The sequence below is a fragment of the Neopsephotus bourkii genome, unplaced genomic scaffold, assembly GCF_033783945.1.
Source record: "Neopsephotus bourkii isolate Nb327-2 ecotype Australia unplaced genomic scaffold, CSIRO-AGI_Nbou_v1 NB_1730, whole genome shotgun sequence".
Taxonomy (NCBI): domain Eukaryota; kingdom Metazoa; phylum Chordata; class Aves; order Psittaciformes; family Psittacidae; genus Neopsephotus; species Neopsephotus bourkii.
In genome coordinates, this window is record NW_026902204.1 from 68,151 (window position 1) to 94,934 (window position 26,784).

Sequence of the window (26,784 nt, forward strand, 5' to 3'; positions counted from 1 at the left end):
GTGATGACCCCATGGTGGATGCTGGCCCCATGGTGATGACCCCATGGAGGGTGCTGACCCCGTGGTGGATGCTGGCCCCATGGCAATGACCTTATTGAGGATGCTGGCCCCATGGAAGGGGCTGGACCCATGGCAGTGACCCCATGGAGGATGCTGGCCCCATGGTGATGACCCCATGGAGGGTGCTCGCCCCATGGTGATGACCCCATGGTGGATGCTGGCCCCATGGTGATGACCCCATGGCGGATGCTGGCCCCATGGTGATGACCCCATGGTGCATGCTGGCCTCATGGTCATGGCCTCATGGAGGGGGCTGGCCCCATGGCAATAACCCTATTGAGGATGCTGGCCCCATGGTGATGATCCTACAGAAGATGCTGGCCCCATGGAAGGTGCTGGCCCCATTGTGCTGACCCCATGGAGGATGCTGGTCCCAACGTAATGGCCTCATTGTAATGGCTTCATGGAGGGTTCTGGCCCCATAGCGATGACATTAGGGAGGGCTCTGGCCCCATGGCAATGACCCTATGGAGGGTGCTGACCCCATAGCAGTGACCCTATGGAGGGTTCCGGCCCCATAGCAATGACCCTATGGAGGTTGCTGACCCCATAGCAGTGACCCTATGGAAGGTTATGGCCCCATAGCAATGACCCTATAGAGGGTGCTGGCCCCATAGCAGTGACCCTATGGAGGGTTCTGGCCCCATAGCAGTGACCCTATGGAGGGTGCTGGCCCCATAGCAGTGACCCTATGGAGGGTTCTGGCCCCATAGCAGTGACCCTATGGAGGGTGCTGGCCCCATAGCAATGACCCTATGGAGGGTTCTGGCCCCATAGCAATGACCCTACGGAGGATGCTGTCCCAATGGTAGTGACCCTATAGAGGGTTCTGGCCCCATAGCAGTGACCCTATGGAGGGTTCTGGCCCCATAGTAGTGACCCTATGGAGGGTGCTGGCCCCATGGCCGCTGCCATCATATCGGGGATACCCCCCTTCACCGTGACGTCACACGTTGCCCATGACGTCACACCGACGCTGCTCCGCCCACCCTCCGGACGCGCCGCTCGGGTACCACAAGGGGGCGTGTCCGAGCCCTCCCCATCGCCCAATCCGCGGCCGCCTCGTCGCCCGCTGGCCCCGCCCCTCGCCATGCGGAAGGGCTCCGCAGGGTCCCGGCGCCCGCGGGCCGCGGGTTCGGGGCCCGGCCCGGTCCCAATCCCGGTCCCGGTCCCGGTCGCGGTGGCCGCTGCCGGGCTCTGCCCCCGGCCCCGCCGCTGCCCGCGGCCGCTGCTGCCGCTGCTGGCGCTGGCGGCCGCCGCCGGGCTCCTCTACAGCGCCTGGCCCCGGGGGGAGCGGGAGCGCGACCCGGTGAGAACGGGGGGGGGGGTTGGAGGGCATCGGGACCCCACGGACCCCGACATCACTGAGACCCCCCCCGAGCCACAGAACCAGAGCCCCCCAATGGCACCCAGACCCCCCCGACCCCATTATAGGGGTACCCAGAGTCCCCCAATGGCACCCAGACTCCCCCAGACCCCATCATGGGGGTACCCTGACCCCCCAATGACCCCCAGAACCCCCCAGACCCCATCATGGGGGCACCCAGTACCCCCTAATGGCACCCAGACCCACCCGCACCCCATTATAGGGGTACCCTGACCCCCCAAGGGCCCCCTGACCCCCCCCGACCCCATTATAGGGGTACCCTGCCCCCCCCCAATGACCCCCCAGACCCCCGCCGACCCCATTATAGGGGTACCGTGACTCCCCCAATGACCCCCAGATCCCATCATAGGGGCACCCAGACCCCCCCCGCACCCATTATAGGGGTACCATTATAGGGGTACCCAAACCCCCCCCCCCATTTACCCCCGTTCCAGCTCCCCCCCGCCGCGGCCCCCCCCTCCTCGGAGCGATCCCTGCGGCAGCTCCTGGAGCGCTTGGATCCATCCCGGCTCCAGCGGCGCCTCCTGAGCCCCTTCCTGCGGGAGCGGGTGCCGGGGGGGCCGGGGAGCAGCGCCGTGCGCCAGGTAAGGCCCCTTCACCCCCATTGGTGCCCATTGACCCCCATTGATAGCCATTGATAGCCATTGACACCCATTGATACCCATTGATAACCATTGATCCCCATTGATCTCTATTGACCCCCATAGACCACCATTGATAGCCACTGATCCTCATTGATACCCATTGACCCCCATTGATAGCCATTGACATCCATTGACCACCGCTGACCCTCACTGATAACCACTGGTCCTCATTGATACCTATTGACAGCCATTGATCACCATTGACCCCCACTGATCACCATTGATAACCATTGATACCCATTGACACCCATTGATACCCATTGATCCCCATTGATCCCCATTGACCATCATTGATAATCGTTGATTCCCATTGATACCCATTGATCCCCATTGACCCTCATTGATAATTGTTGATTCCCATTGATACCCATTGATACCCATTGATCCCCATTGATCCCCATTGACCCCAGCTGATAAACATTGACCTCCATTGATCCTCATTGACCTCCATTGACCCCCATTGACCTCCATTGACCCCACTGACCCCCATTAACCCCCATTCCTCCCCATTAACCCCCATTGACCCCATTGCTCACCCCCCCCCCCAGCACATCACCGCCTGCCTGGAGGCGCTGGGCTGGCACGTGGAGCTCGACGCCTTCACCGCGGCCACGCCGCGGGGCCCGGTCCCCTTCACCAACGTGGTGGCCACGGCGGCCCCCGGTGCCGCGCGGCGCCTGGCCCTCGCCTGCCACTACGACACCAAGGTCCTGCCGGCGGCCGCCCCCTTCATCGGTGCCGTGGACTCGGCCGCCTCCTGCGCCGCCATCCTCGAGCTGGCGACGGCCCTCGAGCGGCCCCTGCGCCGCGCCAGGGAGGAGGTGGGAGCCGGGAGGGGGGCCTATGGGGGAGAATGGGGTTCCTATGGGGGATAATGGGGTCCCTATGGGGGATAATGGGGTCTCTATGGGTGATAATGGGGTTCCTATGGGGGATAATGGGGTTCCTATGGGGGATAATGGGGTTCCTATAGGTGAGAATGGGGTCTCTATGGGTGATAATGGGGTCCCTATGGGTGATAATGGGGTCCCTATGGGTGATAATGGGGTCCCTATGGGTGAGAATGGGGTCCCTATTGGTGATAATGGGGTGATATGGGTTAGAATGGGGTCCCTATGGGTCATAATGGGGTCCCTATGGGTAATAATGGAGTCCCTATGGGTGATAATGGGAACCCTATGGGTGACAATGGCGTCCCTATGGGCTGGAATGGGGTCCCTATGGGTGATAATGGGGTCCCTATGGGCTGGAATGGGGTGAAATGGGTTAGAATGGGGTCCCTATGGGTGACAATCCCATTATCCCATTATCCCCCATCCCGTTATCCCATTATCTCCCATTATTCCATTATCCCATTATCCCCCATCCCGTTATCCCATTACCCCATTACCCCCCACGCCGCTCCCGCCGTGCCGGCCCCCCAGGGCGCCGAGGCCACCCTGCAGCTCCTCTTCCTCGATGGGGAGGAAGCCTTCGAGGCCTGGAGCGCCTCCGATTCCCTGTACGGGGCCCGGCACCTGGCGGCGCGCATGGAGGCCACGCGGCACCGCGGCGGCCCCGGCACCCAGCTCAGCGCCATGGTGAGCCCGGGGGGCCCTGTGGGCACAGGGGGGTTCCTATGGGCACAGGGGGGCTCTATGGGCACAGGGGGGGCTCTATGGGCACAAGAGGGGACCCATGGCCATGCCAATGTCACCATGGCCATGGTGGTGTCCCCATACTGATGTCCCTGTGTTCTCATTGCTGTCCTCATTGATGCCCCCATTGATGTCCCCATTGATACCCCCATTGATACCTCCATTGATGTCCCCATCGATACCCCCATTGATGCCCCCATTGATGCCCCCATTGATACCCCCATTGATATCCCCATTGATGCTCCCATTGACATCCCCATTGATACCCCCATTGATGCCCCCACTGATATCCCCATCAATACCCCCATTGATGCCCCCATTGATGCCCCCATTGATGCCCCCATTGATGCCCCCATTGATGTCCCCATTGATGCCCCCATTGATACCCCCATTGATGTCCGCATTGATGCCTCCATTGATATCCCCATTGATGCCCGCACTGACATCCCCATTGATATCCCCATTGATGCCCCCATTGCTGCCCCCATTGATACCCCCATTGATGCCCCCACTGACACCCCCATTGCTGCCCCATTGCTGCCCCATTGCTGTCCCCAGAGCCTGCTGGTGCTGCTGGACCTGTTGGGCGCTCGGGACCCCGCCATCCACAGCCACTTCCCCAGCACCCACCACTGGTTCCTGCGCCTCGTCCACATCGGTGCGGACCCGGGGGGGGGAGGGGGGGTAGGACCCGGGGTGGGGGTGGGGATGCAGGGGGGGTCTCAGACCTCGTGTTCCCCCCCCCCCCAGAGCAGCGGCTGCGGCGCCTGGGGCTGCTCCACGCCACCCCCCAGGACCCCCCCTTCTTCCGCCTCAGCCCGGCCCCGGGGCCCGTGGAGGACGATCACATCCCCTTCCTGCAGAGAGGTGAGCCCGGGGACCACGGCCTGGAGCCCGCATCCCGCATCCCATAGCACATAGCCCATCCTATACCCTATATCCTATATCCTGCATCCCATAGCCCATAGCCCATACCCTATACCCTATATCCCACATCCCGCATCCTATAGCACATAGCCCATATCCTATACCCTATATCCCGCATCCCGCATCCCATAGCACATAGCCCATATCCTATACCCTATATCCCACATCCCGCATCCCATAGCACATAGCCCATATCCTATACCCTATATCCCACATCCCGCATCCCATAGCCCATAGCCCATATCCTATACCCTATATCCCATATCCCGCATCCCATAGCACATAGCCCATATCCTATACCCTATATCCCACATCCCGCATCCCATAGCCCATAGCCCGCATCCCATATCCTATATCCTACATCCCATATCCTGCATCCCACATCCCATAGCCCATAACCCATATCCTGCATCCCATATCCTATATCCCATACCCTATATCCTATATTCTATACCCCACATCCTCTATCTTATATCCTATATCCTATATCGTGTTTCGCATATCCCATATCCCACATCCCATATAGCCCATATACCCCATACCCCATATCCCATATACCCCATACCCCATATCCCATATCCCACACCCCATATAGCCCATATACCTCATACCCCATATCCCATATACCCCATACCCCATATCCCATATACCCCATACCCCATATCCCATATCCCACATCCCATATAGCCCATATACCTCATACCCCATATCCCATATACCCCATACCCCATATACCCCATATACCCCATACCCCATACACCCCATTATCCCATATATCCCATTATCCCATATACCCCATATACCCCATTATCCCATATAATCTATATACCCCGTACCCCATATACCCCATACACCCCATATACCCCGTTACCCCATTGCCGCAGGGGTGCCGGTGCTGCACCTGATCCCGCTGCCCTTCCCTCCGGCCTGGCACACACCGGAGGACACGGAGCGGAACCTGCACCCCCCGACCCTCATGGACCTCACCCGGATCCTGCTCGTCTTCATCACCGAATTCCTGCACCTCTGAGCCCCCCCCCCCGGGAGCCGCATCCGGATCCCCCCAAAAACCAGCGCCAAAACGCCCCAAATTCCAAAAAATTCCCGGTTTATTGCTCGTACCGCCCGGGGGGGGGGTGGGGGGAGGGGCAGGAAAGGGGTGGGGGAGGGGGGGGTAACCCCTTTGTGTGTGGCCCCCCCCCACTTTGAGTCAGTTCACCCCGGCACGGATCCGGGAATGCCGGGAGCGGGATCCGGTGACGCTGTCACCATGGGTAAGGCACCGGCGAAGTCAAATGTTGGGGGGGGGGGGGGCCCGGTGTCCGTCCCCACCGCCATGGGTGGGATCTGGTGGGATTCCGGTTGAGATCCGGTTGGGATGCGGCTGAGTCCCGGTTGGGTCCGGTTGGGATCTGGTTGGGATGCGGTTGAGTCCTGGGTGGGATCCGGCTGGGATGCGGCTGAGTCCCAGTTGGGTCCAGTTGGGATCCGGTTGGGATGCGGCTGAGTCCTGGTGGGGATCTGGTTGGGATGGGGCTGAGTCCTGGATGGGATCCAGTTGGGATCCGGTTGGGATGCGGCTGAGTCCCAGTTGGGTCCGGTTGGGATCTGGTTGGGATGCGGTTGAGTCCTGGGTGGGATCCGGCTGGGATGCGGCTGAGTCCCAGTTGGGTCCAGTTGGGATCCGGTTGGGATGCGGCTGAGTCCTGGTGGGGATCTGGTTGGGATGGGGCTGAGTCCTGGATGGGATCCAGTTGGGATCCGGTTGGGATGCGGCTGAGTCCTGGATGGGATCCAGTTGGGATCCGGTTGGGATGCGGCTGAGTCCTGGTGGGGATCTGGTTGGGATGGGGCTGAGTCCTGGATGGGATCCGGTTGGGATGCGGCTGAGTCCTGGATGGGGTCCGGCTGGGATCCAGTTGAGTCCCAATTGGGTTCCTGTTGAGCTCCGGTTGCCTTCCAGTTGGGATCCCGCTGTTTCACTTGGGATGCGGCTGAGCCCTGACTGGGATCCGGTTGAGTTCCTGGTTGAGATCCGGTGTGGATCCCATTGAGCTCCGCTTGGGATCCCATTGGCTTCAAGGCAGAGCCAGCAGCGTGGGGGTGCATGGAGCCCATGGTTGGGGGGGGCAGGGGGGGGTCCTGGTGTCCAGGTCCATCCCATCCCATCCCATCCCATCCCCATCCCCATCCCATCCCATCCCATCCCCATCCCCATCCCATCCCATCCCATCCCATCCCCATCCCCATCCCATCCCATCCCATCCCATCCCATTCCCCCCCGGCTCCATCATTCCCGGATGCTGGCGGAGTAGGAAAACTGCGGGAAGTGCGTGCGGTTCTCGCCCTCCGGGGAGCCCAGGGCATCGTCTGCAGGGAACAGGGAGGGGGTCAGGGGGGGGAACCCCCAAACACCCCCATGGGGGTCCCAGCACCCCCAAACCCCCCCAATGGTGCCCAATGGGGGGTCCCAGCACTCCCCAAACACCCCCATGGGGGTCCCTGCACACCCAAACTGCCCCAATGGTGCCCAATGGGGGGTCCCAGCACCCCCCAAACACCCCCATGGGGGTCCCAGCACCCCCAACCCCCCCCAATGGTGTGCAATGGGGGGGTCCCAGCACCCCCTAAACACCCCCATGGGGTCCCTGCACCCCATAACCCCAACAATGGTGCCCAATGGGAGATCCCAGCATCCCTAAACCCACCCCATGGTGCCCAATGGAAGCTCCCAGCCGCTTCAACCCCCCCCCATGGTGCCCAATGGGAGATCCCAGCATCCCTGAAACCCCCCCCATGGTGCCCAATGGAAGCGCCCAGCATCCCTAACCACCCCCATGGTGCCCAATGGGAGCTCCCACCCCCCCAAACCCCCCCCCATGGTGCCCAATGGGAGGTTCCACCCCCCCATGGTTCCCAATGGGGGTCCCCATCCCCTCACAGCGGTCGGGGGGGGTGATGGTGATGGACTGCGCCGTGAACTCGTCATCGAAGTAGCGGGTGTCCACCTCGGAGGTCACCTGGGGCTTGAAGGGGGGCACCAGCTGCGGGGGGGGCACCCATGAGTGCATGGGGGGGGCCCCCTTTGGGTGCTATGGGGGGGATTTGGGTCCCTTTGGGTGTTATGGGGTCCCTTTGGGTGCTATGGGGGGGGTTTGAGTCCCTTTGGGTGCTATGGGGGGGATTGAGTCCCTTTGGGTGCTATGGGGGGGTTGAGTCTTTTTGGGTGCTATGGGGGTGTTTGGGTCCCTTTGGGTGCTATGGGGTCCCTTTGGGTGCTATGGGGTGGTTTGGGGTCCCTTTGGGTCCTATGGGGTGGTTGAGTCCCTTTGGGTGCTATGGGGGGGGTTGAGTCCCTTTGGGTGCTATGGGGGGGGTTGAGTCCCTTTGGGTGATAGGGGGGGGTTTGGGTCCGTTTGTGTGCTATGGGGGGGGGGGGTTGAGTCCATTTGGGTGCTATGGGGGGGTTTGGGTCCCTTTGGGTGCTATGGGGGGGTTGAGTCCATTTGGGTGCTATGGGGTGGGTGGGGTCCCTTTGGGTGCTATGGGGGGGGTTGAGTCACTTTGGGTGCTATGGGGGGGTTGGGGTCCCTTTGGGTGCTATGGGGGGGGTTTGGGTCCTTTTGGGTGCTATGGGGGGGACTGAGTCCCTTTGGGTGCTATGGGGGGGGGGTTTGGTGTCCCTGTGGGTGCTGTGGGGGGGTCAGGGGGCCCCCCGGGGCCTTCACCTTCCTCTGCACCACGTCCTGCCAGTTGATGGGGGCGAAGAAGCGATGCTCCATCACCTCCTGCGCATCCCTGGGGCCCCCCCCAAGCCTGCCGGGAACAGGACCGGGATCAGGATTGGGACCGGGATCAGGATCAGGATTGGGACCGGGATCAGGACCAGGATCAGGATTGGGACTGGGATTAGGATTGGGATCGGGATCAGGACCAGGATCAGGATCAGGATTGGGATCGGGATCAGAATCAGGATTGGGATTGGGATCAGATCCAGCATCAGAATCAGGATCTGGAATGGAATTTGGGACTAGGACCAGGATTAGGATCAGGATCAGGATTGGGACCAGGCTCAGGACAAGAACTGGAATCAGGATCAAACCCAGGACCAGGATAAGGACTGGGATCAGGATCAGGATCAGATCCAGGACTGGGACCAGGACCAGGCTCAGGACCAGGTTCAAGACCAGGACCAGGATTGGGACTGGGATCGGGACCAGGATCAGATCCAGGACCAGGATCAGAATCAAGACCAGGACCAAGCTCAGGGCTGGGATCAGGCCCAGGATCAGATCCAGCATCAGGACCAGGACCAGACCCAGGATCAGATCCAGGACCGGGATCAGGACTGGGATCAGACCCAGGCCCAGACCCAGGCTCAAGCCCAATCCCCCCCATCCCCACCTCACCTCTGCTTGGGGTCCTTCTTGAGCAGCCCGGCCAGCAGGGCCCTGGCGTCGGGCGCGAGGCTGCGGGGGAACCGGATCTCCTCGAGCAGGATGAGCTCAAAGAGGCGCTCGTGGTCCTGGTTGTAGAAGGGCAGGCGGCCGCAGAGCATCTCGTACATCACCACCCCCAGTCCCCACCAGTCCACGGCGCGGCCGTAGTCATTGTCCTCCAGCACCTGCGGGGTTATGGGGATGGGTACGGGCAGGGATGCGCTGCTATGGGGGTGTTGCTATGGATACGGGCAGGGATGCGCTGCTATGGGGGTGTTGCCATGGATACGGGCTATGGGGGTGCTATCAGGATGGGTACGGGCAGGGATGCGCTCGCTATGGGGGTGTTGCTATGGATACGGGATATGGGGGTGTTATCGGGATGGATACAGGCAGGGATGCGCTCGCTATGGGGGTGTTGCTATGGATACGGGCTATGGGGGTGTTATCGGGATGGATACAGGCAGGGATGCGCTCGCTATGGGGGTGTTGCTATGGATACGGGCTATGGGGGTGTTATCGGGATGGATATGGGCAGGGATGCGCTCGCTATGGGGGTGTTGCTATGGATACGGGCTATGGGGGTGTTGCTATGGATACGGGCAGGGATGCGCTGCTATGGGGGTGTTGCTATGGATACGGGCAGGGATGTGCTCGCTATGGGGGTGTTGCTATGGATACGGGCAGGGATGCGCTCGCTATGGGGGTGTTGCTATGGATACGGGCTATGGGGGTGTTATCGGGATGGATACAGGCAGGGATGCGGTCGCTATGGGGTGCTGCTATGGATACGGGCTATGGGGGTGTTATTGCGATGGATACAGGCAGGGATGTGCTCGCTATGGGGGTGTTGCTATGGATACGGGCTATGGGGGTGTTATCGGGATGGATACGGGCAGGGATGCGCTCGCTATGGGGGTGTTATCGGGATGGATACAGGCAGGGATGCGCTCGCTATGGGATGGATGGAGGCAGGGATACCCTCACTATGGGGATGTTATCACTATGGATACAGGCAAGGATACCCTTGCTATGGGGATGTTATCGCTATGGATACGGGCAGGGATGCTCTCGCTATGGGATGGATGGAGGCAGGGATACCCTCACTATGGGGATGTTATCGCTATGGATACAGGCAGGGATGCTCTCGCTATGGGATGGATGGAGGCAGGGATACCCTCACTATGGGGATGTTATCACTATGGATACAGGCAGGGATACCCTTGCTATGGGGATGTTATCACTATGGATACAGGCAGGGATACCCTTGCTATGGGGATGTGATCACTATGGATACGGGCAGGGATGCTCTCGCTATGGGATGGATACTGGCACGGATACCTCCGGCGCCAGGTACTCGGGGGTGCCACAAAAGGTCTTCATGGTGGCACCATCACTGATGCCCTCCTTGCAGAGGCCGAAGTCGGTGATCTTGATGTGCCCATCCTTGTCCAGCATCAGGTTTTCCAGCTGGGAAAGAGGGAAAAGGGATGGAGAGGAAGGATCCAAACCCCACTGACCAAGGCTGAGGGAGGGAAGCAGGAGCGGGATCAGGATTGGGATTGGGATTGGGACTCAGATAGGGACTGGGTTCAGGATCGGGACCAGGATCAGGATCAGGACTGAGAGAGGGACCAGGATCAGGATTGGGATCAGGATCGGGACTGGGACTGAGACAGGGACTAGGATCAGGGTCGGGACCAGGATCAGGATCAGGACCAGGGTAAGGAACAGGCCCAGTACCAGGACTGGGATCAGGATCAGGACCAGAATCAGGATTGGGACCAGGACCAGGACTGGGAAAGGGACTGGAATCAGGATCAGGATCAAGACCAGGACCAGGACTGGGATCGGGATCAGACCCAGTACCAGGATCAGGATCAGATCCAGGACCGGGATCAGGATTGGGATCGGGATTGGACCCAGTACCAGGCTCAGGATCAGACCCAGGACTGGGATCAGATCCAGTACCAGGATCAGGATCAGATCCAGGACCAGGATCAGGATCAGATCCAGGACCAGGATCAGGACTGGGATCGGGATCGGACCCAGTACCAGGATCAGGATCAGATCCAGGACCGGGATCAGACCCAGTACCAGGATCAGGATTGGGATCGGACCCAGTACCAGGCTCAGGATCAGATCCAGGACCGGGATCAGACCCAGTACCAGGATCAGGATTGGGATCGGACCCAGTACCAGGCTCAGGATCAGATCCAGGACCGGGATCGGACCCAGTACCAGTTTACCTTGATATCCCGGTACACCACATCCCGGGAATGGAGGTATTCCAAGGCAGACACGATCTCGGCACCATAGAAGCGGGCGCGATCCTCGGTGAAGACGCGTTCCCTCGAGAGGTGGAAAAAGAGCTGGGAAAGAGCAGGGGAAACGGGAGAACGGGGGTGAATCCTTTAAAACACCCCCAAATCCTTGTGGGTAACGGGGAACGCTCCTGAAGGGATCCAGGGATAAAGCGGGATCCATCGGGATAAAGGGGGGAGCTCCCACCTCGCCCCCGTTGGCGTATTCCATGACGAAGCAGAGGCGGTCGTTGGTCTGGAACGCGTATTTCAGGGCCTGGAAAAGGGGGATTTTAGGGAAGATCCATAGGGATGGAGGGGTCCGGGGTGATGGGGGGGTGCTTACGGTGAGGAAGGGGTGCCGGGTGTTCTGCAGCACCCGGCTCTCGGTCACGGTGTGAGCCACTTCATCCTGGGAAAGGGGTGCAGTCAGTGATGGGATCCATAGGGAATGCCGCGGTGATCCTGGTGTGGATCCATGCGGATCCCGGCACGCACCTTGGCGATGATGACCTCCTTCCGCAGGATCTTCATGGCGTAATAGCGCCCGGTGGCCTTTTCCCGCACCAGGATCACCTTCCCAAAGGTCCCTTTCCCCAAGAGCTTCAGGTAATCGAAGTCGTTCATGGTCTGGGAATGGGAAAAGCAGGAATTCCATGGATCCGCAATGGGAACCGCATCCAACAAGGCTTTATCCCATGGAGCCATCCCCGTTCCCACTCACAGCCTTAGCACGGGATTTGCCCATGGCCACCTCCATCTCCTCAGCACCGGGGCCATCCATGGATCCGCACTTGTATTCCATGGGATCCACCTCCGGCTCCTGCTGCTTGAGGCTGTTGGCGACCGTCTGGATGGCGCGCATCCATTCCTCCCTATGGGATGGGAACAGGGATGCGATGAGGGGGATGGTGGCTCCCCCCACCCCATAACGGCCCCATTCCCATGGGAACGCGGCATTCCCGCACCGCTCCTCCGGGGTATCCACATGGAAGGTCCTCTCGATGACCGTTGTCCATTGCAAGCAGCGGATGACGAAGGTGTTGGGGCGCGGGCGCTCCGTCTTCATCAGCTGGCACTCTGCGACCCAAGCAGGATGCTTTGGGAGCAAGGATCCGCAGCCCAGGGCCCTGCATTCCCTGCTCCTTGTGCATCCCATGGACCCGAGAGCAACGGCCCCATAGAGCGGCCCTTGGGACCCCAAAGATGCTCCCAAACCTCGTGGACCGCCAAGGCCACATCCCCCATAGCCCAACATCCCCACTATGGGTACCAAGGATGCTCCAATGATCTCATGGACCACCAAGGCCACATCCCCCATAGCCCAGCATCCCTCCTATGGGTACCAAGGATGCTCCAATGACCCCATGGACCACCAAGGCCACATCCCCCATAGCCCAGCATCCCTCCTATGGGTACCAAGGATGCTCCTTGGGGTATGGACCACCAAGGCCACATCCCCCGTAGCCCAGCATCCCCACTATGGGTACCAAGGATGCTCCAATGACCCCATGGACCACCAAGGCCACATCCCCCATAGCCCAGCATCCCCACTATGGGTACCAAGGATGCTCCCAAACCTCATGGACCACCAAGGCCACATCCCCCATAGCCCAGCATCCCCACTATGGGTACCAAGGATGCTCCAATGACCCTATGGACCACCAAGGGCACATCCCCCATAGCCCAACATCCCCACTACGGGTACCACATGGACCACCAAGGCCACATCCCCCATAGCCCAGCATCCCTCCTATGGGACCAAGGATGCTCCAAACCCATGGACCACCAAGGCCACATCCCCATAGCCAGCATCCCCTATGGGTACCAAGGAGCTCCAACCTATGGACCACCAAGGCACATCCCCATAGCCACATCCCCACTAGGGTACCAAGGATGCTCCAATGACTATGGACCACCAAGGCACATCCCCCATAGAGGATGCTCCAATGATCTCATGGACCACCAAGGCCACATCCCCCATAGCCCAATGCCCCCCCCAGCCCCATTGCCCCCCCTTTACCGGCCACAGAGAAGTTATTGAGGGGGGGCAGCGCCTGCTCCGGGCTCTCCGGCCGCTCCTTGTAGCCAATGAAGGAGCCGTCGCTCTTGAGCAGGAAGTAGCGGGGCCGCCATGTTTTGATGTATTCCCCTGGGAATTTGGGATGCGGGAGTTTGGGATGCGGGAAGCAGGGATGGGAAGCACAGACCCCATTGGTGCTGGGCTCACCTCGCTTGTGGAGCCACCCCTCCTTCACCACCAGCACCTCGGTCATGGCGGCGCCGGGGCTAAGGCTGGCCAGGACCTGTGGATGGGAATGGGATGGGAATGGGATGGGAATGGGAAGGGAATGAGATGGGAATGGGATGGGAATGGAAATGGGATGGGAATGAAATGGGATGGGAATAAAATGGGAATGGGATAGGAATAGGATGAGAATGGGATGGAAATGGGATGGGAATAGGATGGGAATGGGATGGGAATGGGATGAGAACGGGATGGGAATGGGATGGGAATGGGATGGGAATGGGAAGAGAATGAGATGGGAATGGGATGGTAATGGAAATGGGATGGGAATGAAATGGGATGGGAATAAAATGGGAATGGGATAGGAATAGGATGAGAATGGGATGGAAATGGGATGGGAATAGGATGGGAATGGGATGGGAATGGGATGAGAACGGGATGGGAATGGGATGGGAATGGGATAAAGGGGGTTCAGCCATTCCCATCCTTTGGGATATGGACCCCAAACATCCCAACACTGGGACGGGATCAGAGAGGGGGGATCCCGCTGCTCCCAGCCCTTGGGATACGGATCCCCCACTGAGGGACACCAACACCCCCCAGCAATAGGGGGGCAGAAAGCACCCCCCAAACCCCTTCAGTGCAGCTCCATGGGGCCCCCAGAGCCTGCATGGACCCTATGGAACCCCCCCAAGATCAGCATTAGGCCCTATAGAACCCCCCAGACCTGCATGGGGCCCTATAGAGCCCCCCATAGCTCCCCCACATCGCAGCGGGCGAGTCCATTGCGCGGCCATGGTGGGGGGGGGCAGAGAGCGCCCCCCCCCCCGGGTGGTGCAGTCCCCGCAGTGGCCGCTGGGGGCGGGCGAGTCCATGGCGGCGGAGGTGGGGGGGGGGGTGTCCTCACCTGTCATGGACGCCGCCGGCTCCCGCCGCTCATCCCGGTCCGAGCCCGGTCCAACGGCGGAAGCGGAAGCAGCGGAAGCGGAAACGGAAGCGGGCGGTGGAGGCGGGACACGGAACCGGAGGGAACGGAAGCACCCGGGGATGGGAAGACCCCGCTCGGCTCCAAGCGGCCGCAATACGCATGCGCCGATAGAGGGGGCGCATGCGCGGCGAGCCAAGCCCCGCCCCTCGGCGCGCAGGCGCGGTGCTCAGGCACAGCCTCCTTTGGAGATTTGCATCTGATTTGCATAAACAGAGCCATTTCCACACTTTATTGCCAAAAAAGGTCAAAAATGGGGAGGGGGGAAGCCCCAAAGCACTCGGGTCACACACCCCAACCACCCAAAAAGGGAAGGAAAACGCCCCCAAATTGGGGAGGAATTGGGCAAAAGCAAGAAAACTGGGGAATTTGGGTGGGAAAGTGAGGAAATCCGGGAATTTGGGTATGAAAAACGGAGGGATTGGTGAATTTTGGCGTTAAAACCGAGGGAATTGATGAAATTCACATTAAAAACAACGGGACTGGTGATTTTTTGTGATAACAAGGAAATTGTGAGATTTTGTGCCAAAATGGTGAAATTTTTGCATAAGAAATGAAGGAACTGGTGAATTTTCATATTAAAATGAAGAAATTTGTAGATTTTCATATTAATAGTGAATTAGTGAATTTTTGTATTAAAAATGAATTGGTGAATTTTCATGTTAAAAATGGAAAAACTGGTAAATTTCCATATTAAAACTGAAATTGGCATTTTTTTGTATCAAAAATGAATAAATTGGTGAGTTTTTGCATTAAAAATGAAAGGACTGGTGAGTTTCCATGTGAAAATTGAAGAAATTGGCAAATTTTCCTATTTAAAATGAAATAATTGGTGAATTCTTGTATTAAAGAAAGGGGTTTTGTTAAAAACAAGGGGATTGGTAAATTTACCCATGAAAAATGAAGGACTTTGTGAATTTCATATTAAAACCAAACGAATTGGTGAATTTTCATCTAAAAAACTACGGAATTGGTGATTTTTTGCATTAATCCCAAAGAACTGGTGAATTTTCCCATCAAAAAAAAGAAGGAATTTATGAATTTCATATGAAAACCAAACAAATTGATTAAATTTCATCTAAAAAATGACAGAATTGGTGAATTTTTTGCATTAAACCCAAGGAACTGGTGAATTCTCCCATGAAAAATGAAGGAATCGCTGTTTTTTTTGATAGCAATACAAAGAAATCCCATTTTTCCCTAGGAAACCCTGGGAATTGGCCGATTTCTCATCCCAAACTTCCCAGCTTTGTTTTTTGGGGAGAAAAAAGGCGTTTTTGGGGAGGGTTGCAGCAGAACCAAAGAAACTCAGGGAATTTGGGGGGAAACAGAATTGGGGACAAATAAATAAATGGAGGAAAAGCGCCCGGATTTGGGGGGAAAAGGAGGAATTCCAGGGAAAGGCCCCGTCCGGTGGAGCCGGTGGGAATTAAGGCAGTTTTTTGGGGGGTTTTGCTGGTTTTTGAGGCCTTTCCCCCCCAAAAATGGTTCTTTTTTAAGGTTTTGGGGTGTTTTTTGGGAATGCCGCTCCGAACTCCATCCCGATGGATTCCATCCCCCAGCGGATCCATGCATCCAATGAGAAAGCAAGTGGCAAGGGAAGGGAAAACTAAGGCAACCCAAGGCAAATCCCGGGCTGGGCGCGGAGGTTTTGGGGTGAGAATTCCTCAAAATGGGAAAAGAACGGGAATAACAGGGGGGAACCCAAGGGTTGAGCAACAGGGAGAGGATGGGGAGCGAGGATTTGGCTGGATCCGCCCGGGATTTGGGCAGGGAATCCCTTGGGAAGGGTTTTCCTCCTCCCTCTTCCCTCCGGTTTTCCTATGGGATTAGCGTTTCCCTATGGGATCAAGCCTTTCCCTATGGGATCAAGCCTTTCCCTATGGGATCAAGCATTTCCCTATGGGATCAAGCCTTTCCCTATAGGATTAAGCCTTTCCCTATGGGATCAAGCCTTTCCCTACGGGATCAAGCATTTCCCTATAGGATTAAGCCTTTCCCTATGGGATCAAGCCTTTCCCTATGGGATCAAGCCTTTCCCTATGGGATTAAGCCGTTCCCTATGGTATCAAGCCTTTCCCTATGGGATCAAGCCTTTCCCTATGGGATCAAGCCTTTCCCTATGGGATCAAGCCTTTCCCTATGGGATCAAGCCTTTCCCTATGGGATCAAGCCTTTCCCTATGGGATCAAGCCTTTCCCTATGAGGTCAAGCCTTTCCCTATGGAATCAAGCCTCTCCCTATAGGATCAAACCTTTCCCTATGGGATCAAGCCATTCCCTATGGGATTAAGCCTTTCCCTGCAGAAAACCCCTCCTCCATAGGCCTCAACCCTTTCCCCTTGGGGTTGGTCGATCCCATGGGATGGCGCCCCCCGGATCCCTATGGATCTCAATCCGATTTCTTTCCCAAGCGCTGGAAGACGCTGACGGAGCCGGCGTTGTCCATCCTGGCCTCGCTGGAGCTGCTCACCTTCCCGCAGCCCCAAGTCCTCCGGATCATCACCCGGCATTCCCGCTTGGATTTATCCCTATCACCGCCGCTGCTGCTGCTCACTCCATCCTCACCCTCGCGCCCTTCTCCCATTGGAGCCATCCCGGCAGCATTCCGAAGGCTGGGAATGGGCTTCGCCTCCAAGCTGCTGGCTTTGGCCTTCACCGGTATTCCCGGATCCGGGATTTCCTTCCGGGAAGCGTTGGGTTTCTTCAGGACCCCGGCGTAGGGAAGCGCGGAGCCGTCGTCATCATCATCGTTCTCCATGGATTCATCCCGTAGGGAATCTCCCAAGCGGCTGAAGACGCCGGTGGGCTGAGGGTGAAAGGATGCAGGCCCATCAGCATCCGCATCCCTGCTCCATCGGCATTCCCAATGGGATGCAGGAGGGAATGGGGCTGAGCTCCCAGGAATTCCTGGGTTGCTGGGGGGGGTTCGGCAGCTTCCAGATCCCTGGAACTCCTCTGGGATCCCCATAGAATTCCAAGCAGGAATTCCCTCTGTATCCCCCCCATCTCCTCTCACCTTCCCTCCTGCAGCTGTATCCCCCCTCGCCTCGGCTCCCAAGCGGTCAAACACGGACGTCCTGGGCAGCCCTGCGGGATGGAGCGGGATAAGGCGGGATTTGGGATGGATGGGGATGAATTGGGAATACCGGGATGGGAATTCCCTGCCGGCACCTTTGGCTGCTTGCTGCTGTGCCAGGATTTTCCTTGTCCTCGGGGTGGTGCCCTTGGGCATGGTGATGATGTACTTCCCTTCCATCTCGGCCGTCACCCGGCGCCGCTTCACCGGGATCGAGGGAATTCCGGCAGCGGCATTCCCTAAACCTGGCGGGATGCAGGGAAAACAAGGAGTTTAATGGGAAATGGGGTGGGAAAAGCGCTTCCCAAGTGATGGAGGAGGAGTTTAATGGGAAATGGGGTGGGAAAAGCGCTTCCCAAGTGATGGAGGAGGAGTTTAATGGGAAATGGGGTGGGAAAAGCGCTTCCCAAGTGATGGAGGAGGAGTTTAATGGGGAATGGGACGGGAAAAGCGCTTCCCAAGTGATGGAGGAGGAGTTTAATGGGTGGGGTGGGGGTTGTGTGGGGGGGTTTGAATGGGGTGGGAAAAGCGCTTCCCAAGTGATGGAGGAGGAGTTTAATGGGAAATGGGATGGGAAAAGCGCTTCCCAGCACCATTCCCAATGGAATCAGGCCCCTTCCCTACCTGCCTTCGCTGCCACCGGCTGGTTGGGAACAGTGATGGAGATCTTGGATCCATGGGGCTGGAGCGGGGCAGCGGGAAGCGGATCCCGGCTCAGGCTGTTGGCAATCATCCGGCTGGCGGCTGCATGGGGGGGGATGGAGGATTCCCATGGGATAACGGGATCCGATCCCTTGGGATGGGCCAAATCCCAGCAGGAATCCCTGCGGAGACGGGCTTGGGGGGGTGGGTAAGGAGGGAAGAGGGGAAGTGTCCCTGCCCCTTGCTTGGACCCAGGTGGGCATTGAGGTCCATCCCATCCCATCCCATCCCATCCCATTCCATGCTTCCATGGGCAGTATCCCTGCAGATCCTGGCTCACCACTGTTGGCGTTGCGGCGCAGCTCCGCTTGGACCGGGGGCGAGCTGGGAAGGAGCAATTCCGTGGCTGCTTTGCACATCTCCTGAGGGAAGAAAGCCATGGAAAACCATGGAAAACCAAAGGAAAACCATGGAAAACCATGGAAAATCAAAGGAAAACCATGGGAAACCAAAGGAAGCCTATAAAAAAGCAAATGGAACCCAAGGAAAACCAAAGGAAACCCAAGGAAAACCCAAGGAAACCCCTGGAAAACCCAAGGAAACCCAACAAAACCCAAGGAAACCCAACAAGACCCATGGAAAACCCAAGGAAAACCCAAGGAAACCCCTGGAAAACCAACGGAAACCCATGAAAAACAAAAGGAAAACTCAAGGAAAACCAAAGGAAACCCATGGAAAACCCAAGGAAACCCCTGGAAAACCCCAGCTACCCATGGGAAGCTCCCATTCCCATTCCCATTCCCATTCCCATTCCCATTCCCATACCTGCCTATAGACCACCTTGGCGTGCTTGAGGATGGCGATGACGTCGCCGACCACGGTGATGCCCAGCTCGTTCATGAGCTCCTTGGTGAGATCCAGGAGCATGTTCTTCCGGATCCTGCCCTCGGGAATACCGCAGGGGGGGCCCCATGGATCCCGGCTCCATCCCTATGGATCCTTCCATTGGGATGCATGGAAAAGATGGGAATGGGGGGGGTACCTGTTATCCACAAACATGACGGCGTAGCTGACGGCGGGGCCCGGAGGGATCCCGGCTTCCTTGAAGAACTGGATCCACTCGGATGTGGCTGCAGCGGGATAACGGGGATCCAATGGGATGGGGGTCAATGGGAATGGGGGGGGATGGGGAGCATGGGGGGAAGGGGGGGGAGGGGCTCACCCATCGTCATGGACACCATGGTGGGGCCGCGGCATCAGGTGGCAGCGCCGGGAGCGGCCTGGAGGGGGGATAGGAGGGCGGCCCCATAGAGAACCCCACCCCTGCCCCATAGAGAACCCCCCTGCCCCATAGAGAACCCCCCCTGCCCCATAGAGACCCTCTGCCACACAGAGATGCCCTCCCCGCCCCATAGAGACCCCTCTGCCCCATAGAGACCCCTCTGTCCCACAGAGACCCCCCCCTGCCCCATAGACTCCTCCAGCCCCAAAGAGACCCCTCCAGCCCCATGGAGACCCCCATGCCCCATAGAGCCCACCCTGCACCATAGAAACCCTCCAGCCTCATAAAGACCCCCCCTGCCCCATAGAGACCCCTCCAGTCCCACAGAGACCCTCCAGCCCCATAAGAGATCCCCCTGCCTCATAGAGATGATCCTGCCCCATAGAGACTCCTCTGGCCCCAAACAGGCCCCTCCAGCCCCACAGAGACGCTCCTGCCCCATAGAGATGACCCTGTCCCATAGAGATTCATCCTGCCCCACAGACACCCCTCCCGCCCCACAGGCCCCCCTTATCCCCTCCTCCTGTCCCATAGACCCCCCTTATCGCCTTCTCCCGCCCCATAGACCCCCCTCCTGCCCCATAGGGCTCCCTTACCCCCTCCTCCCGCCCCATAGCCCCCCCATTGCCCCCCAATTGCCCCCATTGCCGCCCCTCACCGCTCCGCTCCCGCCGCGCCCCATCCCGCCGCCGCTGCGCCGGGCCCCACCGGAAGCCCCTGTCACGGAGCGCCGGAAGTGACGCCCTCGGCGGACCACCCGCCCCAGCCCGTCGCTCTCCCGTCTCGTTGGTCGCAGGTAGGGGGACGCTCTAGGCCGCGGCGGCGCTGGAGGGACAACGGGAGGGGCGACCATAGAGAGCGGCGGGGGCGAGGGCGCCCCCAAGCGGACGGAGCTGGGAGCCGCCGCCGGGGCCTCCGGTACCGGGTCCTGACCCTAAAATAGGCCCTAAAAGGGTCCCTAAACCCAAAACTGCCCCCCAAATGGGTTTTTTTACCTCAAAGCTGGCTCTAAACCTGACCCTGACCTAAACACAGAACTAAAATAGCCCCTAAACCAAAATGGGCCCTGAAATGGGGCTAAATGGGGGAAAATGGGGTTACATAGGGGTAAATGGGGGTAAAAGGGAGTAAATGGGGCTGAATGGGCCTGAATGGGGTTAAATGGACCTAAATGGGATTAAATGGGGTTAAATGGGGCTGAATGGGGGTAAATGGGGTTAAATGGGGCTGAATGGGGCTAAATGGGGTTACATGGGGGTAAAAAGGGTAAGTGGGGCTAAATGGGGCTGAATGGGCCTAAACGGGGCTAAATGGGGTTAAACGGGGATAAGTGGGGCTAAAGGGGGTTAAATGGGCTTAAATGGGGTAAATGGGGTTAAATGGGGGTAAATGGGGCTGAATGGGCCTAAATGGGGCTGAATTGGGCTAAATGGGGTTAAATGGAGCTGAATGGGGGTAAATGGGGCTGAATGGGGCTAAATGGGGCTGAATGGGGTTAAATGGGGCTAAATGGGACTGAATGGGGTTAAATGGGGCTAAATGGTACTAAATGGTCCTCAATGGTCCTAAATGGTCCTAAATGGCACTAAATGGGCCTAAATGGGGTTAAATGGGGCTGAATGGCCGTGACCCCTTTTCCCAATCCCTTTTCCCAGTCCCTGGAACCCTCCGGCTGCCTTGGGAAGGATCCAGATGCGGATCCGGTTGTTCCAGTTCCACCTCAGCACTGGGATGCGGCCCCACAGCTCCTACAAGCAGGTACAGGCCCTATGGGGGGGGGGCCCCATCTCCACCCTGCTTACACTTGGGGGGGGGGGGGGCACCGTTCCCTATGGATCCCATTGGGATTTGGGATCCATTCCCTGCCTCCCCTCCCAGCTGCAGCCGCTGCCCCTTGGAGTCAATGGGATTCCTCACTTCTGGAACGCCGCCCCCCCCCTGCCCGCCCAGCGCTGCTGGGGTAGGGGGGGCCTTGCTCTACTCCTTGCCCTCTTCCTCCTCCTCCTCCTCCTCCTCATCCTCATCCTGCTCCGGATCGGACCCCAGTGGAGCCACGGCACCGGCGGTGATGGCAGAGCCTGCAGAGCCTCGTGCCGGTGAGAGGGGATGGGGGGGGCAGGACCCCATTGGGGCCATCCCATTGGGGCCACCATATTGCCCCCATCCCATTATCCCCCTCCCATTGCCCCCATCCCATTGCCCCCCTTCCATTGCCCCATCCCATTGGGGCCATCCCATTGCCCCCATCCCATTGCCCCCATCCCATTGCCCCCCTCCCATTGCCCCCATCCCATTGCCCCCATCCCATTGGTACCATCCCATTACCCCTACCCCATTGCCCCATCCCATTGCCCCCATCCCATTGCCCCTCCCATTGCCCCCCTCCCATTGTCACCATCCCATCACCCCCCTCCCATAGCCCCCATCCCATTGCCCCCATCCCATTACCCCCATCCCATTACCCCCATCCCATAGCCCCCATCCCATTACCCCACCCCATCACCCCCCTCCCATTGATCTCCCCCCATTACCCCACCCCATCACCCCCCTCCCCATCCCCAGCATCACCCTTGTGGAGAGCATCCCAGAGGGGCTGAGCTTCGGCGCCGGCTCCCCCCGGAACCCCTCCACCTTTGCCACCTGGAAGCAGCTCCTGGGCTCCGTCCGGCACAGCCTGGACATCGCCTCCTTCTACTGGACCATGACCAACGCCGACACCGGCACTGCCGAGCCCTCGGCCGCCCAGGTCCCGTTCCTGCTCCTTGCTCCATTCCCAAGGGGTTCCCCCCCTTTTCCTGCCCTTTTCCATGCCCAAACCCCCCCTCTTCGCCGGTGCAGGGGGAGCAGATCCTGCAGGAGCTGCTCCGGTTACCGGAGCGCGGCGTCGCCGTCCGCGTCGCCGTCAGCCGCCCATCGGCAAAGGCCCCGCTCGATGATCTCCTGGCGCTGGAGCGGAGCGGTGAGGGATGGGAACACCCCAAAACCGGGGGTTCTGACCCAAAACTGGGGGGTTCTGACCCAAAACTGGGGGGTTCTGCCCCAAAACTGGGGGGTTCTGCCCCAAAACCGGGGAGTTCTGCCCCAAAACTGAGTTGTTCTGCCCCAAAACCACAGGTTCTGCCCCCATACCATGCTTTCTGCCCCAAACCCATAGTTTCTACCCCCAAACCATGATTTCTGCCCCAAAACCACTGTTTCTGCCTCAAAACCATGCTTTCTACCCCAAAAACACTGTTTCTACCCCAAACCCACACTTTCTACCTGAAAACCACTGTTTCTACCCCAAAACCACTGTTTCTACCCCAAAACCACTGGTTCTACCCCAAAACCACACTTTCTACCCCAAACCCCTCTGTTCTACCCCAAACCCCTGCCTCCCGCCCCCCCATAGGCGCCGCGGTGCGCACCGTGGACCTGCCGCGCCTGACGGGGGGGGTTCTGCACACCAAGTTCTGGCTGCTCGACGGCGCCCACCTCTACGTGGGCAGCGCCAACATGGACTGGAGGTCCCTGACCCAGGTGAGCGGCGCCGCCCGGTGCCAAAGCCGCGGTGCCGGCGGCTGTGCCAAAACCAAAGCCAAACCCGACCCCGACCCCGGCGCCGGTGCCGCAGGTGAAGGAGCTCGGCGCTGCCGTCTACGACTGCCCCTGCTTGGCCCAAGACTTAGGCAAGATCTTCGAGGCCTATTGGGCTCTCGGCGTTGCCGGCGCCGCCATCCCGGTGCCGTGGCCGGCGAATTACTCCACCGCCTTCAACGCGGAGACGCCGCTGGAGCTGCTCCTCAACGGCACCGCCGCCGCCGTCTACTTCTCGGTACATCCCAACCCGTCCTTATCACCAGGCCCAGTGCCGCGGTGAGCACCGGTGCTGAGCCCATGGTGCTGCCGCAGAGCTCCCCGCCGCCGCTTTGTGCCGCCGGTCGCACCGAGGACCTCAGTGCCCTGCTCAGCGTCATCGATGCCGCCCAGGCCTTCGTGGACGTGGCGGTGATGAGTTTCCTGCCCACCACCGAGTTCTCCCACCCACAGAGGTTTGGGTCCAGCCCCAGGGCCACGGTGCCGGTGCCGGTGCTGGTACCGGTGCCCAAACCATTCCCCCTGCCATAGGTTCTGGCCGGCCATCGATAACGGGCTGCGGCGAGCCGTGGTGGAGCGGCACGTCAGGGTGAGGCTGCTGGTGGGCTGCTGGCGGCACAGCCAGGCCATCATGTTCCCCTTCCTCAAGTCGCTGGCGGCCGTCGCCAATAACCGGACCCGGTACAGCGTGGCCGTGGTGGGTATGGTAGTGAGGTGCTGGTGGGGGTTGTGATGGGGTTGTGGTGGTGTGGTCATGGTGGGTATCGTGGTGTGGTTGTGGTGGTGTGGTCATGGTGGGTATTGTGGTGTGGCCATGAGGGGTATCGTGGACTGGTCATGGTGGGTGTCATGGTATGGTTGTGGTGGGTATCATGGTTTGGCTGTGGTGGGTATCATGGTGTGGTCATGGTGGGTATCATGGTGTGGTTGTGGTGGTGTGGCCATGGTGGGTATCGTGGTCTGGCCATGGTGGGTATCATGGTGTGGTCATGGTGGGTATCATGGTCTGGTCATGGTGGGTATTGCAATGTGGTTGTGATGGGTATCATGGTGTGGCCATGGTGGGTATCATGGTGTGGCCATGGTGGGTATCATGGTCTGGTCATGGTGGGTATTGCAATGTGGTTGTGATGGGTATCATGGTCTGGCCATGGTGGATATCATGGTCTGGCCATGGTGGGTATCATGGTGTGGTCATGGTGGGTATCATGGTGTTGTCATGGTGGGTATCATGGTGTGGTCATGGTGGGTATCATGGTGTGGCCATGGTGGGTATCACGGTGTGGCAGCGATGGGCATCACGGTGTGGCTGCGGTGATCACCACGCTGCCGCCATGGGCCCAGTGCCGGTGCCTCACTGTGGCCTCCCTCCCCTAGCGCCTCTTCATGGTGCCGTCGAGCGCGGCGCAGGCGCGGATCCCCTATGCCCGGGTCAACCACAACAAGTACATGGTGACAGAGGCAGCCGCGTACATCGGTGAGCACGGCACTGCCGGGCCTTTGGGGGCCTGGTTTGGGGGGGGTCTGTGTCCAACCCCCCCTTCTTCACCCCCAAACCTCATTGCAGGGACCTCCAATTGGTCCGGGGATTACTTCACCCAGACGGCGGGATCGGCGCTGGTGATCAACCAAACGGTGAGTGCCACCGGTACCGGAACCAGCACCGGTACCAGCACCGGTACCAGCACCGGCACCATCCTGGAGCAGCTACAGGCGGTGTTCGAGCGGGACTGGAGCTCCCAGTACAGCGCCGACATCGGGGACACCGAGCGCTGGCAGAGCCTCTGTGGCTCCCGGTAGGCACCGGGGAGCTGCAGGCGCCGGCGGCACCGGATCCGGGCCTGTTTGGGCTGAAATTGCACCAAAACTCTCGATTTTTGCTGCTTTTTTGACTTGTGGTTTTTGGGGGGGGCGGGGTCTTTGGGGCAGCATCGAGGGGGAGCCAGGACACCCTGATGGGGATGCAGGGAGTCCAGGCACCAAAACCCATCCCCAGGCACCAAAACCCATCCCCAGGCACCAAACCCCATCCCCAGGCACCAAAACCCATCCCCAGGCACCAAAACCCATCCCCAGGCACCAAAACCCATCCCCAAGCACCCAAAACCCATCCCCAAGCACCAAAACCCATCCCCAGGCACCAAAACCCATCCCCAGGCACCCAAAACCCATCCCCAGGCACCAAAAGGGCCGATTTTGGGGTTAAATCTTTATTGCAGCCAAGCCAAGAGCAAGAAGCTGGGGGGGGGTGGTGTCAGTGCTGCCCCCCCCTTCCCGTTAATGGCATCATCCAAAAGCTTCAAACAGCCCCAAAAGAGCCGGGTTTGGGGGGGGGGGGGTGTTAAGGAGGGTTCGGGCAACAGCGATGCTCATGGGGGGGGTCCTTTGGGGGTCCATGGGGGGGGAGCATCCTCAGCGCCCCCCACAGATCGCGGGGCTCAACTTGGGGGTCCCCGCATGGAACTGGGGGGCCCCGGGGGGGCAGAGCTCGAGGTCGGGGATGCGGAGCCTCCGCCCCACCCCCTCTTTATGGGGGGGGCTTTGGGGGGGGGTCGGGGGGGAGAAACCCACCCTGGGCACCCAGCGCCGGGCTTTGCCCTCCCCATTGGGGCGGCGCGGGGGGGGGGTGCTCTTCATCCTCCCGGTCCCGGTCCCGAACCGGGGCCCTTTGAGCCCCCCCCAGCGCCCCGGTTCCGTTTCCAACCCCGGTACCTTCAATCCCCCCCCCGCATCCTCCAAGCACCGGGGTCCCGATGCCAACAGCGCCCGCAGCGCCCCGGGGGACCCCGGCACCGCTTTGGGGTCCCCCCCGCTGCGGAGATCGGGGCTGGAACCCCCAAACTTCCGCAGCTTCACCCCCACCTCCGGTCCTGGGGGCAGCTTCGGTAACGATGGAGACCGGCGCCGACCCGGGGGGGGCACCGGGACCGCGGCCCCAAACGGAGCCAGCGCCACCTTCGGGACCTTGAGCCCCGGTCCGGTTCCGAGCTTCCCCAAGGCCAACCCGACCCGAGGCAAAGCGAACCGGGGGGGCTTGGGTTTAACGGCCCCGGTGCCCCCCGTTGCGTCCGGTTTGAGCTTACGGAGCCCTTCGGTACCCAGGGGCAGCGCCAGCGCCACCTCCACCCGCGGCACCGCGATCCCGAGCGACGGCACCGACTCCAGGAGCCCCAAACGGGTCGGGGTTACCGGTAAGAGCGGTTCCGGGGCTTTGGGTACCAGCTCCACGGCGGGGATGGGAACGGACGGGAGGCGGAGGCCGCCGGGGCCGTCCCCATCGCCTTGAGGCTCCGGTACCGGTAGCACCGGCACCGCCACCTCCACGGTGGGGAAGCGGGGGCCGCCGGGGAGCTCCGCTTTAACCGGTGGCTCCACCATGGCCGCTGCTTCCTTCACCGTTAAACGGGGCCGCGGTGGCGCCGGTGCGGGGGGGGCCGCCGGGATCGCTTCGGTCTCGCTGCGGCTCTTCCCGAGCTTGGGAAGTTTGGGAAGCGCCAGCTCCAAGGATGGGGCCGCCGGAGGCTGCTGGGAAGAGGAGGGATGGGAACGGGCAGCGGGGGCAGAGGGGAGATGGGG

At 59.7% G+C, this 26,784-nt stretch overlaps 4 protein-coding genes across 5 annotated transcripts; 2 read left to right on the top strand and 2 right to left on the bottom strand.

Annotated features, from left to right (window-relative positions):
- The first annotated feature begins 1,150 nt into the window (after positions 1 to 1,150).
- On the top strand, positions 1,151 to 5,692 carry QPCTL (glutaminyl-peptide cyclotransferase like). Its single transcript, XM_061376691.1, has 7 exons — positions 1,151 to 1,369; positions 1,882 to 2,031; positions 2,640 to 2,912; positions 3,516 to 3,671; positions 4,287 to 4,386; positions 4,479 to 4,595; positions 5,540 to 5,692. Exons 1-7 carry the CDS (start codon positions 1,151 to 1,153, stop codon positions 5,683 to 5,685), a joined length of 1,161 nt encoding a protein of 386 aa, XP_061232675.1. The 3' UTR covers positions 5,686 to 5,692.
- Positions 5,693 to 6,931: 1,239 nt separating this feature from the next.
- AKT2 (AKT serine/threonine kinase 2) lies at positions 6,932 to 14,612 on the bottom strand. Of its 2 annotated transcripts, XM_061376678.1 has the most exons (14): positions 14,553 to 14,612; positions 13,628 to 13,703; positions 13,421 to 13,549; positions 12,366 to 12,477; positions 12,122 to 12,272; positions 11,896 to 12,027; positions 11,744 to 11,809; positions 11,606 to 11,674; positions 11,344 to 11,466; positions 10,436 to 10,564; positions 9,065 to 9,279; positions 8,384 to 8,471; positions 7,597 to 7,699; positions 6,932 to 7,025 (listed from the first exon to the last, which is right to left on the bottom strand). In XM_061376678.1, the coding sequence occupies exons 2-14, from the start codon at positions 13,671 to 13,673 to the stop codon at positions 6,946 to 6,948; spliced, it is 1,443 nt and encodes a 480-aa protein (XP_061232662.1). In that variant the 5' UTR covers positions 13,674 to 13,703; positions 14,553 to 14,612; the 3' UTR covers positions 6,932 to 6,945. The 2 variants fall into 2 exon arrangements, with proteins under 2 accessions (XP_061232662.1, XP_061232663.1); XM_061376679.1 differs by lacking the exon at positions 11,744 to 11,809.
- Positions 14,613 to 17,019: 2,407 nt separating this feature from the next.
- On the bottom strand, positions 17,020 to 19,630 carry CUNH19orf47 (chromosome unknown C19orf47 homolog). Its single transcript, XM_061376690.1, has 8 exons — positions 19,573 to 19,630; positions 19,393 to 19,480; positions 19,176 to 19,290; positions 18,691 to 18,772; positions 18,333 to 18,452; positions 17,804 to 17,947; positions 17,649 to 17,719; positions 17,020 to 17,438 (listed from the first exon to the last, which is right to left on the bottom strand). Exons 1-8 carry the CDS (start codon positions 19,589 to 19,591, stop codon positions 17,022 to 17,024), a joined length of 1,056 nt encoding a protein of 351 aa, XP_061232674.1. The 5' UTR covers positions 19,592 to 19,630; the 3' UTR covers positions 17,020 to 17,021.
- Positions 19,590 to 25,041, top strand: PLD3 (phospholipase D family member 3). Its single transcript, XM_061376689.1, has 12 exons — positions 19,590 to 19,610; positions 20,429 to 20,550; positions 21,288 to 21,390; positions 21,511 to 21,728; positions 22,195 to 22,378; positions 22,471 to 22,591; positions 23,024 to 23,151; positions 23,246 to 23,446; positions 23,524 to 23,663; positions 23,740 to 23,905; positions 24,586 to 24,685; positions 24,776 to 25,041. Exons 1-12 carry the CDS (start codon positions 19,590 to 19,592, stop codon positions 25,006 to 25,008), a joined length of 1,737 nt encoding a protein of 578 aa, XP_061232673.1. The 3' UTR covers positions 25,009 to 25,041.
- Positions 25,042 to 26,784: the final 1,743 nt, after the last annotated feature.